Raw genomic sequence first — 13,531 nt, 5'->3', positions numbered from 1 at the left:
GGTAAGAGCCTGTCACCCTTCTTCATTTACACCCGACTGTTCGTTCAGTTTAATAACGCCTAGAACGGCTGATGTTATTAGTGACCGACCGTGTGCATATTCTTCACGTTCATAAACGTGTTAAACTGTTGCGTGAATCTGCAAATACTACACTATAGCTTTTACGTTAAAAGTTGATGATGTGACATTAAAATGCGTTTTGTACAAAGTGACTTCTATTGATGTTATGGTGGCTTATGTATGTATAAAAAAGTTAGGTATAGTAATATGGAAAGTTTTGCCTTTATTACTTTATACACATGATAAATATGCATATTTACAAACGTGTCAGTGTGGTATAACTAACACACCACAAGCCATTTTGTTGTCATGTTACAAGAAATATTTAGTTTTCTTCAGATGTTTAGTAAACCAATTTTTTTAAATTAAATTAAACGTGTTTACAGTATAGTATAAATGTTCTTTTAAAAAAAGCAGGCCATCTAAATTTGTTTCCCAGTATTATGTACAGATTAATAATATTGTTTCTCAGTATTACGATTTGGCAATCTTTTGAGGTTTAATAAGAACTGTAATTGCATTCATGTTGGCCACAAATTGGTCTCAATCTCTCCCTCAATTTGTTTTATCTTTATGGCTGTTTAGTGGTTTACCAGCAGTTGAGTCAATTCATGAATACTCCCATTAACATTAACACAAACAACTTCCCCTTGTTATTTCTCAATGAATTATGAGACAGCCTGGCTCCAAAGAGACCAACAAGTGTAGCCCACATTCTGCAGAGTGAAAAGCCTGCTTGTTGAGTACATGCAATGACAGAATGTTCTTACAGGGCAAAATAGGCTCATACAGAGGGTCCACTTCAATACAGGCAAAAGTGCTGAGAAGGAACAGCTGGTTAAACAAATATTGGGGGCCAAGAGTGTGTAAAAGTATAAATTAATAATGCATGGCTTTATTTGACACATGAATGAAGCACTCAGTGTTGCATGGAGGGCTGAGTTTGCCATCTATCGGTTTGGAGCTTCAGTGAACCACTATGGTGAAACTCGCCCTACTTTTACACCCAAGATGCACTTAAATGGCATGCAAGTTTGCAAATGTGCGCACAACTGCCTGGTAGTTCAATCGGTAGCACCACTGTTTCTTTTAATGCATGTTGCCTTGTTTGCTATTTAGCGGTGGTTATTTAGATCTGTCTGGCAGCTGTTCGGCTGCTGATCTCAAGGTCACTTCGTTCAGCTTTCTCAAAGATACGACTGGTGGTCTGTGATGACCATGGTTGAACTCTGACTTTTTCTTCACATGGTTGGCAGAACGCATTAAACCCGCCGATTTTCCAAGTGACCTTTCATCCTTATTCTCCACAGTGCTGAGATGTAGAGGAGGACGGCCTGGGGCGATGCAATTCATTTCACCCCTGGACTCCTCCAGGTTAATGTGTTGCATCATTCAGAGAGTCTGTTTTAAATCGTTGTTCATTTCACGCTTAGTCCAGTGCTGTTAAATGGAATTTAAAGTATCACTATGGCTGTTTTGTCCAGAGATGAATTCTGCGCATCAAAATGTTCTTTAATTGTTCTTTCATGCGCTTCTGTTTTAGTTAAGAACATCTGGTTTTGAAGAACCATTTGTTATTGTATCGAGATGTGTTTCTGCAGACACTATGAAAGCTTTGATTCAATTACAAGGCTTCTCCTACAGCATCAAGCTGCTGAATAAAAATGTTTTAAGTGGGATCTTCATCTAAGTATGTGTTGACTTTCAAATGGTTAGATGGAAACAGGCACTCTTAAAAAAACGTGCATTTTGAGACTGGATTGCAGTACATGGTAAAATGCTGAGATTGAAAAATGCCATTTGGACTGAGTTACAGGCTAATCTGAAGATGCTTTCAATAGCATATTTCAGTTTTAATAGGCCTCATTTAATATGCTTTAACAGTATTTTTAGCATTTTTTTTTCATTTGGAGATGCAGATAGTCTTACATAAAGATGTGTAGGAGTATCCGGTTTGCGGTAAAGAGACGGTTGTAGTTCATGCATATGCACTGAGGACTCTTTGTGTGTGCTAGGGTGGTGCGAGGGTGACGTCAAAACCCACAGTGGACCATGAAACTGCCCCATGTACTGCTAGAATATGAGAAGAGAAATATCTTCTCAAACTAAGAGCACAGAATATTTAGCTTACAAATAAAATTGATTTACCAAGAATAACCCATTTTTTTATCCAGCTGTTAGGAATTCTTTCCACTTCCTGATCAAAAAGTCCATCTGCTGTCCATCAGCCTCACCTTATGAGTCCACTTTTTAAGCCGGTATGAGCACCTTTGTTAACACACCCAGGTAGTGCTGCCAAGTCAAAGGTTCTTTATGCACTGAGCACAGAGCCCTTCCTCACGCTCGAGTCTATGAATAGGAGGTACATTGTCTTTAACAAACATGGAACGTACTTACAGAACAGTTAAGGAGCATATGCAAGCTGAATGAAAAGGTTATATTTACACAACTGCCATTTCCCCCCTCCATTAACTTAATGGTGCGTGAATGAAACTAGTGCAACTTTAAAGATGCAGTAAGATTTTCCACTTAAAATATTGCATTTAATACCTGCCAAAAAATATAGCTGCAGACGGCAAACGCTTAAGTAAATCCAAGCGGCCACAGGGCAGGAGACACACTAATTTTGGGATAATTGTTTTGCATCCCAGTCAGTTCCATTGTTGTATATGTGCAATCAAAAATGAAAATAGCCACAAAAAAATTAATTACCAATGGAAAACACAAATTGCAGAAAGTCAACGATGAATTCTGTAGAACGGGTTTGTAAAACTGCATTAACAAATGTAGCAGAAATCAATAAATTAATAATTATTCAGATTAGTTGTTTGATTATCAATGCCGTACACATGAGATGAGGATCACTGTCATATCAGTGCCCTAAATAAGATATTTAATTGACTGCCATGTTGAGCTTACATGACCATTTAAATATACCTGTAAATAGGTTATTTCTAAAATGGCATTATTAACCAAAAAAAAATAAAAATCACCAATAGGTGTCAGTATAACGTCCAATACTGTATCAGACAGAAAAAGGGATCTTTAAAGATCACCTTATAATTAGTAGCCTATGTATGTTTATCTGACTGTGCAGAAGTGAGCATGTGTTAAACTGAATAACTTCTTGCACTGTCTACAAAATTTTCTTTTTTTAGAAAAAAAAAATATTTTTCAGCCATTTGCCTCAAATCAGAAAGACTCTTTGTATTATTCAGAACAGAGCATCTCCTTATTGTTTATTATGAATAGCTGAACTGTTTTCTGACCTTTACATGTTTTTCGGCTAATAGAGTGAAACATTGGAATATGTTTTAATAGAGATGGAGGAACCTTATTTAACCCCACTCTATAACCCCAAAAAAACAATACATAATAAAATCAAACCATTATGGCATGCAAGTTAGGAACAATATGAATGATTAATTTTTTCCATGTTCGTTCTTTGTTTGTTTAACAGAATGCAAAATGCTACAAACCATAAATTTTAAGACAAATATACTGCATATGGCACCTGTAACAAATAGATCTGACATATGAGCCCATGAAATGAACTCACTTTATTGAGTGGGGGTCGAACACACGCCTGACCCCTAGAGAAAACACATGGAAAGATTTTAGATGTTGTGACATGGATCTTTTTTGTTTTTGGGAGTGGTTCTTTGGACGTTGAACGCTGTGTAATGGCCCATCCAATTACCCTGTCAATGGGGCCAGTCTTAGGCATTTTAGTGCCTAAATCTCCACAAGTGTCAGTGGGTTTTTTGGTGCTGTTTAGAAATACTTATAGATAACCAACCTGGAAAATTAAAAGTGAAGCAGAAAACTCAACCAGTGTTGCCTGAAACAAATCTATCCAGTCTATATAGTACTATTAAAGTATTTCATTACATTTGAATTGAAATTAAAATTGTTTTAGGTAAGACTTACTAAAGACTTTCAAGGTCTGAATAATTGTTCTATATGAATATTTAAAATTACTGCCAGAATTGTCAGTATACATCTAACAATCTAAGACACATCTTTCTCTAACTACATGTATCTTATAACAGCAGACTGTAGAAGTGATTTCAATAAACGTTTCGGCCACAGTGCAAATGCTTAAACTATGCTGTTTCCTCAATTGAAACTTTCCATAAAACTATCTTCAACATTTTAAACAGGACTTTTTTTTGGCAGAACCTGTGCCAGTGACAAAAATCGGAAATAGGTCTGATCTCTATAAATGGGATATTTTAGGATCCCATTCACACACTGTCATCGGTTTAATGTCTAGTGAAGAGAGATGCCGTAGCCTTCAAAGACAGCGGACCGTTTGAAGGGTGGGAACAGTCCTTTTACTGATGTTATGGAGATTAAGGGTTACTGTGTGCTTTGTAGAATCAAACGGAAGCTTTAAACATGAGTCACTGAAATCACAGGTTTACGCTGCATCTATTTGTGTTGCACTGTTTTTGCATTTTGCACTGTTTACCACCTTAAGATGTTCAATTATGTCTGCATTTCTTGACAAGAATAATTAATCCATTTAACACCTACATTACAAACAAATCCTCATTTAACATGTGCACACATTCATCTTAAGGTGTTAACAGAATCTCTAAAGGGCATTTCTGTTATGTAAATATGAGTTAGATTAAAATGGCTAAATATTGACAGTTTAATAAGTCTGGCTGATACAGTATGTTTTTGTATTAATTGTAAAAATTCCTTTTTATTATGACCAACCGCCATTATACTTTAAATTTTCTGAAAGGATACGTTTGGTGAAATCAAGATGAGTAACGTAATGCATGATCAGTAGAAGCTATATATTTGTTTACCGGTTAATGAATGAACAAGAGAGAAACACAAAAGCTATCACATCTGGAGATCTACTGCCAAACAAGGAATGGAATAGCCCTCATAGTAATGCAAAGTGATTGGCAATGACTACTCAAATCAGCCATTTAAAGGATTATGTTTTAGTGCATTAGTGAACGAGGTTTAAAGGAAAATGAAGTTCTGGCCAAATTGGATCCATAATCTTTGAGCTTCACAGCTGCTCATGAACAAGTAGGAGCGAGTTTTTGGGAAGTGACATCATAAAATGACCCCCCAAGCTGTGTTTACTCAGTTTCCAATGAGAATTATGTAGTTAAACTGTGTATAATATCAAATTGTGCGTATAGTCTGCACCTACACTGTGTCTAGCAATATCTTATAACTTATTCAACAAAAGGCTTCTAACAAAAGTTCTAAGGAAAGATTGTAAATATTTAGTTCTATGCAAAAACACAAATGCTTTCCCATCTTTAAAATTGGCTATTTATGAGCCAACCCCAAATCAATAAAAAAGTACTATTTACATCAGGGAAGTTAGTTTCAGATCCACTGCTATCAAAACATTATTTTAAAATGACACTAACCAACCCTTGCTAAAAGCCTGATTAACTAAACACTTTACATCATAAAAAAGTGTAACAAATGAAAGGTTTGAGTCTTGCAAAAGGGATTTCCTTATGAGGACTGGAAAGACCGCAGAACTGCTGGGACAATCTGTGCTTGAGTTAAACAAGCGTTTAATCAGGACCTGTCCCAGACTACAGTATGTTGACACAGATTGTTATTTTCTGCACAAATTACGCCATGCTTATCCACTCATATTCCATTGCACAAGGAGTCAGCGAAAGACCTGGTCAGGCAACAATTATGCTGCTTTTTGGAAGCTTCATTTGTTGTTTATTGCAAAGAATGGGATTTAATGTCAAGGCGGTAACAGCCACGTGGCCTAAATATCCAAAAACAAGAGGACTACAAGGTTATGAAGCATCAGAGTATAGAGTCACTGTTTATACTGGACTGCCTTAAAGCAAATTCAACCATCAAATCTGTAACGGTTTCCTGGCAGCAAGTGATTTCAACAAAGAGGGAGTTTTTCCCAACTGCAGGATTGGTGCCTTTTCCCAGAAGATAAGTTCTGTAGTTGTGCAAGACTGAGATTCTTGTGATGCTTATGCGAATTAGCTGGTGGTCTGGCACCGTTTCTAAACCATTGCTGTTTTCTGATCAACTGCAGTCTACGCGTTTAGGACGTTTACCCACATTTGAAAACTAAAGGCATGGACTGTTTTCCCTGTGCTTGACCTCACTGTACACAATGGAGTGTCACAAAGGAATGCGATTCGTAACGGTGTTCTCTGTCAACAGCACAATTAGTGTGTTTGGTTAACCGTCAGCCTGCAAAACAGAGCATGTTTGACAGTCGTTACACTAAAGAGGCCTTAGGGTCAATTGGGCGGGAACAAATTCTTTCAGCTGTAACAATTGTGCTATAAAGTGGCCTCGTAGAGCAATTTAGCATAGCAGACCCTCCAATTCTTGGAGATCCTTTGGACTGGATTCCATCTTTTTCGCAACAGAGGACTTGGTATCCTTCTCCTGCAGGATATGATTTTACCTCATCACAGCTGAGCAAGCTCACTGTACTGTGGTAACTTATCTGTCACAGGAGAGGGCACTGCATCTGCGAGTCCTCAATGTTATCAGCGGTGGCTTCCTGGTATGCGTAATGACTGTTTGCAGGCTGGGTCTGGGGGGGTTGGCTACTCTGCAGAGCAGTTCTGCTGACTGCAGTATAGAGGAACTACCTCAGTGCGTCAGCACTCTGAAATGAATGAAGAAAAAAACGAATCAATCCGAGTGACTGCAGAGAGAGAGAGGGAGAGAAGACTCTACACACTTTCTAATCCTGATCTTTTGCGTAGCTGTCCTTACGTGCACTAGCAGCCGGGAGAACACGCTCCGTAAGATGGTAAGTCTTTTCTGAGCTCTGAGCCTGTAGGGAGACGTTCTTTGCTTTAGAAGTGTGGCAGCAAAGTTTTGTGCTAGTTTGTGCCATCTTGACTGCACTTTTCTCACACTCCAGTGCCTCTAAAGGTGAAGGGTACAGGAAGCAGTCCTGCAGCACTGGTGTTAATTGGTATTTATGCATGCGTGAAAAGTTTAACAGTCCAAGTCATTTATTTATGTGCTTTGCCCTATTTGTGCAAGTGTCTTTCTGGGAGATGTGTGGAAAGGACACAGCGTGCGCTCGTGTCTGCGTGACAGTACTGCACAGGGGAGCTACTGCAGATGGAAACGTGCAGGGGATCTGGTGCAAGTCACAAAACTGAGCTCTCTCTCAAACTCTACTGAAAAACTTGAGATTGTTTTAGTAAAGCCTAATAATACAACTCTAAAGAATGTCTCCTTCCTGGATTGGATATACAGTAGATAAAAGGCTTAGTAAAATGCATAAAGTCTGGCTGTGCCTTATTTTTTCCTGTTCTCTCATGTAGTGAAGTACCCCCCCAACCCCCCCGGTGCTATAAATCAAGATGACCTTCCTTCTTTTTATCCTCCTGGTCCTCTCCGAGAGCCGAGCTGACAGCTTTGAAGAGGCATACAGTGACCTGGAACACTACAGGACTATATACATCTCAGGTAAGACACAAAGGTGTGTTTGTGATTGTGTGTGAGAGGAAATTATAAATAGTGGAGAAGAGAGGGAGAAAGTGAGACAGAAAGTGAGAGAGAGAGAGACAGAGAGCGGGTTGTACTGCCCATCCCCTAAAATGGTGTTCCCCCTCCAGCATTTCTTAACAGGGACACTTACCGTAATTATCTCATCGGGTGTCGACTTAGGTGATTCGAAACCCTCTGGCTCCCATCACACGACGCAAAGTGGCAGGAATTACTTACTGCAAGTGCTAAATATTTGATAAGCTATTGGGGTTTGGTATTTATTTGTGCTGATTTCTGAGTTGTATATCAGCCTCCCCAACTGCATCTGCAAAATAAACAAGTTTTTGGTTTTTGTGAACAAAACAATATAGTACAAAAATATTGTAAGTATTAAGTATTAATCAATATAAAAACAACTTTGTGCCCTGGCCAGGAATGATGCATGACAAATAGTAACAGCTATCTCTGCAATGCAAATTTGTTTTTACCGAATCAACCACATCTAATGCAAAACAAGACTTGGTAGCTTGCATTGAGTGTCCTATTTCTTTTTAAGCCATGCCAAGTAGCCCCCAGTGAAATCACATCCTTTCTTGCACATTATTGATGGAATACTGGTTAGGATAATAAATTGTTCATTGAATTTCGTTGAATTTTGACAAATAAGCATCCCTGTATGGGTTTTATCTAGACATAAAATTTACTCTAAAATTTAATAATAAATAAAAACACTGATTTTACCTTTGATGACACATTCTCCAATCATGTCTCCATTATGTCCCAAATATGTGACTTTAGAGAATACCAAAAACTAAGAAACTGAGAGCAGGTCACAGTGTTCCCATGACTTCCACAGTTTTTCTCTATGATTACATTTTCTGCATTATTTAATGTATATCAATGACAAACTGATCAAGCCATGTAAATATGGACCATGGACCATATTGAAAGTCCTCTTCCACTCTTCTAGATTTACCTTTCAACTCTCTGTGATTAGTGATTCCACAACACATCTGGGAAATTAGCCAGTCTATTTTCTTTACTGGCACAAATTTTTCTAATTATGTGAGCACTAAAATGGTTGCAACACTTACTGTAGTGTCTTCATTGGAAGAGCATACACAGTCACTCTTAGGTTTTAGTCATAAACATTTAGGGGTGTTTCCACTTCCCTAAAACCTAAAAACACAATGATTTATGTGTTTGCATAACCACAAAAGCCTGTAGCAATAGACAAGGATGAATTCATACTATCTTTGTGAAACGCCTTGAATTATTGAACACATTATTGAGCAATACAAAAGGACTTGGAAAAAAAAAAATTAGAACAAAGGCTATGAACTCAGTCACAATCTGCATTATTTTTTTGTTTTATTTCTTTGACTGACAACCTGAATGTCTCTTTCATTGACTTTCAGAAAATGGCCCCAGACTCTCAGTTGACACAGCACAGCCCAAAGTAATCTCTCAACGTGGTGGCAATGCCACACTGCAATGCAAGTTCAACCGGGATCCCTCATCTCCCCCAAATCCCAAACTGAGGATTAAATGGACTAAACTCACTTCAGACTATCTGAAGGAAATTGATGTGTTCGTAGCTATGGGTTTCCACAAAAAGAGCTATGGTCGATTCCACGGCCGTGTACACCTGCAGGATGCAGGCAAGAATGATGCTTCACTAGTTATCACTGACATCACTCTGGAGGATTATGGGAAATACAAGTGTGAAATCATCGATGGCTTGGAGGATGATACAGCTGTTGTCTCGCTTGACCTGCAAGGTAAAGCATAGATTTATGTTGCTAACATACCTGAGTTTTGCTGGTCACTCTAGCGACATTTAGCCATGCACTACCACAATGTCTCACACATTGTTTTCATTTTGTTCCTGATTTTGATGCTGGTAATGTCACTTGTGTTTTAAAGCTAGATTGACTAGCAAGATTTCCTGACAGTTTAATCTTCTAAGTTTTGCTAATGAGCATATCTAAGATGCAGGTCATCACCCAACAGTAATCCTTACAAAAATAATTTCTTTGACAGCTGTAATTTGGTTTTATGATTTTTTGAAATTTTGTTTACATATCTTGCTTCCTTCAAACGTAACTTAAGATAGGTACCTAAGTTAGCACGTGTTTTTAAGAAACTGTACAAAAAGGCAGCACAGATTAAAAAAAAAAGCAACAAAGCCATTGTATGACTGGTGGTTTTCTATCCAGAATAATACACATAATACTAAACACAGTTTATGCGTCCTTGGCTGTTCCTCAAGGCAATTAGCTATGAGATAGCATTGTGCTGACTCTCTTCACACTGTGTGCAATGTAAACGCTATTCAATAGTCTTATAATGCAGAGTAGAACAGCTTATAAATCTAAACCATCCGCAAGATCCTGACTATCATTGCCAAATAATGGGACATCATTCTCTCTGTGTTCTTGGCATCATTTCAGTTGCATACAATAAATCAACATTTTTATTTACTTTAAATTATGCATTGGAAAAAGTATAGATTTATCAGTCAAGAAATTGATTATCACCAGATTTCACAGATCTAATCAGGGAGCATTTTTAAAGATTTCTATATTCACAAAAATGCAATTTCATACTTTTTTTTGGATCTTTGGGTTTCTACAGGCATCGTTTTCCCATTTTTTCCTCGACTGGGTCGTTACAACCTGAACTTTGCTGATGCTGAGAAAGCTTGCAGAGACCAGGATGCCATTGTGGCATCTTTCGACCAGCTGTACGATGCATGGAGAGACGGGTTAGATTGGTGCAATGCAGGGTGGCTCAGTGACGGATCGGTGCAATACCCAATCACCAAACCTAGAGAGCCATGTGGAGGCAAAAACACCATTCCTGGCGTAAGGAATTATGGGATGCGTGACAAGCAAAAGGAAAGATATGATGTCTTCTGTTTCACCTCTAACTTCAAGGGTTTGTCCTTCCCACAATTTGAAAGACATTTGCAATAGGCTAGCTTCTCCAAAAAAAGCAAAGCAATTGATGTGATACATAATGCATGAAAGAAAGAAAAAACAAATTGAGTTCAGCCATGCAATGAATCGCTAATGAAAGTTATCTTCCTCATGTTTAATACCCTTACTGCATATAATTTGAGAATAAACACTTTCCCCCTTTCTCTTCTCCAGGACGTTTCTATTATCTGATACACCCCGTCAAACTTAGGTATGATGAGGCAGTGCAGGCATGTCAAAAAGACGGTGCTCAGATCGCCAAAGTGGGGCAGATGTATGCAGCGTGGAAGCTGCTAGGCTACGACCGCTGTGACGCAGGCTGGCTGGCGGATGGCAGCGTACGCTACCCAATCTCAAGACCGCGCAGACACTGCAGTCCCACGGAGGCCGCCGTCCGCTTCTCTGGATTCCCAGACAAGAAACACAAACTCTACGGCGTCTATTGCTACAAGAGAGACAACTGAGCGTACCAACTGTATAACTCACGAACTAAGCGTAATAATGTAAGGAGTTAGTTCGAGTGCATTAAAACTGTGACAAAGTCTCTAGATACTGTAATACGGAAGAATTTAAATATAAAATAAGTGATCGGTGGTTGTTTAAAGCAAAGATTCTGTAGGATTAGGCACCTCAGCCTTCCCGCAAAATCAGGACTTCGCTACAAGACGGCAACAGGACAGGAATAGTATTCATTGGGTGCCGCAGAAATTATAGCTACTGGTTCCAGGTCTGAATGATCTTATGCAGTATAGTAGTGCTGAAGGAAGAGATATTTGGTGAGATTGCTGAAGAAATTCGCATTGTGCTCTTCCATTTAGCATGCAGTAGCCTGAGGGATGTTCTAGAACAGAATGACAGCAAAGCTTAAATACTTTGAACTGATACCTTTGGGCACTTAGTTTATCATTCAAGAACATCATATCCCATATACACAGCATGTGAAAAAAATGTTTTCTGTTAACAGGAAAACAAATTCAATGAAAGTGCTAAACACCATACAGTACAGCCAAGGCACAATGAACATATTTTTTTCTTTTGCCATCCTTAAATGTAGTTTTATGTGTGGACCAAACCATGTTGAGTCATAATTCGCATTGTTAAGAAACAAAACTTTGTTTTGTGATTTTTTTAAGCTTTTGAAATATACAAGTAGAGTGTTTATAAATGTATGTTAATTATCTTTTTCTTGAAACTATGTGTTTATACAACGTCTCTCCCCTACGACGCAATGTAAGAAATTAAGAGCTCCACTGTATCGACCTCATCACTGTCAAACGTTCTTTGTGTTCAGGACAATGAAGAAATCTGTGGTTCATACCACAGACATAATAACAAAACCATTGTGTTTCAAAAGTAAATCTTGGTTTGTTTTCTAGAACCTGTTTTAAGTATTTATGATCAATTCATGAAACCACAGAAAACCTATCCTCAAACATAGCTCATAGCAATGGTGCCAAATATTAAAACAAATGTTAGTACATATTAGTTTACTAAAAGAAGTTGTGCGACTGCCCAGTTTCTAGAAAATTTAGTCCATGCATGTTACTGTTTACAAATAGCAAGACTAAAGTGATTTAAAAGACAACAGTGCTAATGATCACCTTGTGTTACTTAGTAAAAGAAAAAAACAGCACAATGAACTTAATTTTCTATTGTTGAGAAAAAAAAAGACCTTGCAGGAAAAGGTTTTCCTCAAAGATGATGCAAAAAATAATGGCACAACTAAAAAGTGCGTAGTTAGCATGTTGCATTCAGTCGTCTATGAAGCAGTAGACCTTCAGTAAAACTAGTCAAAGCCATGGCATTTGGAAATAAACCAATAAAACAGACTGCCAAGCTGAGACAAAAACAACTTGACGTTTTATTCATATTATTACCATTAGGGTCAATTTAGAACTCAAGGTCGTGTGTTTTAGCCGCTACACTAAATGACCAGCTCCATGGGAGAAAAACAAGAAAAAAAAAAAGTTTGAATTGAAGTTGAAAAAATATTGGTGTTTTTTGAAAATACTGTATTCACATTCATTTCATTATTCATGTTTTGACTCTGGCAACTGTACGTGTGCCTTGTTTACAAAACTTCAAAATCAGTTTTAGAACTGAATGTTTAGACATGTCTTTATAGGCAATGTTAACATTTTTCACTTTTGTTTCATGTATGTAAAGTATAATTAAAAGGATTATTTGACTGTATCAATGTGGAAAAAAAAACCCTTTACTCAAAAATAAACTACCAGTCAAATACACATTTGGTTTGGATGTTTTTAGAAAAGCACACTTAGAAATTCTGTAAGAATTACAGAGGTCTAGTTTTAACAGCCTGTGACACTCCTCGCACTCCAAAATAAAGAGATTGCAAGGAAAATAGAAATAAGGTGACTTTCTTAAGCGTTATGGCAGATAAAAGGTTGCATATATCTAAAACTGTTGTTTTAATGTTATGTTTCAAACCAAGTAATAAAAAAAAATCTGATAAAGGGTATCACATATATTGCTCATGTTGTTGTAACCATAAACATAATTCTAATCATCTTATTCTTTTTATACACACCTAACCTGCAAAAGTAATCAATCTAGAGTCACTAATACTTTTGGTCCACCTGGAGCACCTAAAAGTTAGGTCAGTTTCAGAAATACACAAACTCACTAACATAGTTGGCCCACAGACATAGGCTAATGGTACAAAGCTACAATTTCATGGATCTTTAATTAAAGATGGCCGCTGCGTATTTGAAGACATTCTGGTCAGGTAAAAAAAAAAGCGAATCTAAATGTTTTGCTTGTCAATTCTCTCAAAAACCATACCAAAAGCTTGCCAATGAACATTGAACAGTGTTCGATTAAACATCCACGTTCTTACCTTAAAACTTTAGCAAGTTAATCGACGTTAAAACGGAGAAGGCGCCTGTTCATTACGGTCACGTGTCGACTGCACGATGTCGCGCGAAAAAAAAATCTCAGCACCGTGCTCTTTTAGTCAACACCATGGCAACGGCGGTTCTGTC

The 13,531-nt window shown here is 37.8% G+C and overlaps 1 protein-coding gene across 2 annotated transcripts; it reads left to right on the top strand.

Moving 5' to 3' along the window:
• The first annotated feature begins 6,721 nt into the window (after window positions 1–6,721).
• hapln1b (hyaluronan and proteoglycan link protein 1b) lies at window positions 6,722–12,772 on the top strand. Of its 2 annotated transcripts, XM_043231554.1 has the most exons (5): window positions 6,722–6,853; window positions 7,380–7,524; window positions 8,964–9,326; window positions 10,183–10,485; window positions 10,701–12,772. In XM_043231554.1, the coding sequence occupies exons 2-5, from the start codon at window positions 7,419–7,421 to the stop codon at window positions 10,988–10,990; spliced, it is 1,062 nt and encodes a 353-aa protein (XP_043087489.1). In that variant the 5' UTR covers window positions 6,722–6,853; window positions 7,380–7,418; the 3' UTR covers window positions 10,991–12,772. The 2 variants fall into 2 exon arrangements, with proteins under 2 accessions (XP_043087489.1, XP_043087488.1); XM_043231553.1 differs by lacking the exon at window positions 6,722–6,853 and having other exon boundaries at window positions 6,871–7,524.
• The last annotated feature ends 759 nt before the right edge of the window (window positions 12,773–13,531 follow it).

Source organism: Puntigrus tetrazona, unplaced genomic scaffold (assembly GCF_018831695.1).
Source record: "Puntigrus tetrazona isolate hp1 unplaced genomic scaffold, ASM1883169v1 S000000373, whole genome shotgun sequence".
Lineage (NCBI taxonomy): Eukaryota > Metazoa > Chordata > Actinopteri > Cypriniformes > Cyprinidae > Puntigrus > Puntigrus tetrazona.
Note: the sequence above shows the minus strand (reverse complement) of the source record. Positions and strands in the feature narration are given on the sequence as shown.

Coding starts and splice junctions, on each gene's coding strand:
- hapln1b (XM_043231554.1), top strand. CDS start 7,419: ATGACCTTCCTTCTTTTTATCCTCCTGGTCCTCTCCGAGAGCCGAGCT. Junction 7,525..8,963: donor CAGGACTATATACATCTCAG/GTAAGACACAAA, acceptor ATTGACTTTCAG/AAAATGGCCCCAGACTCTCA. Junction 10,486..10,700: donor TTTCACCTCTAACTTCAAGG/GTTTGTCCTTCC, acceptor TCTCTTCTCCAG/GACGTTTCTATTATCTGATA.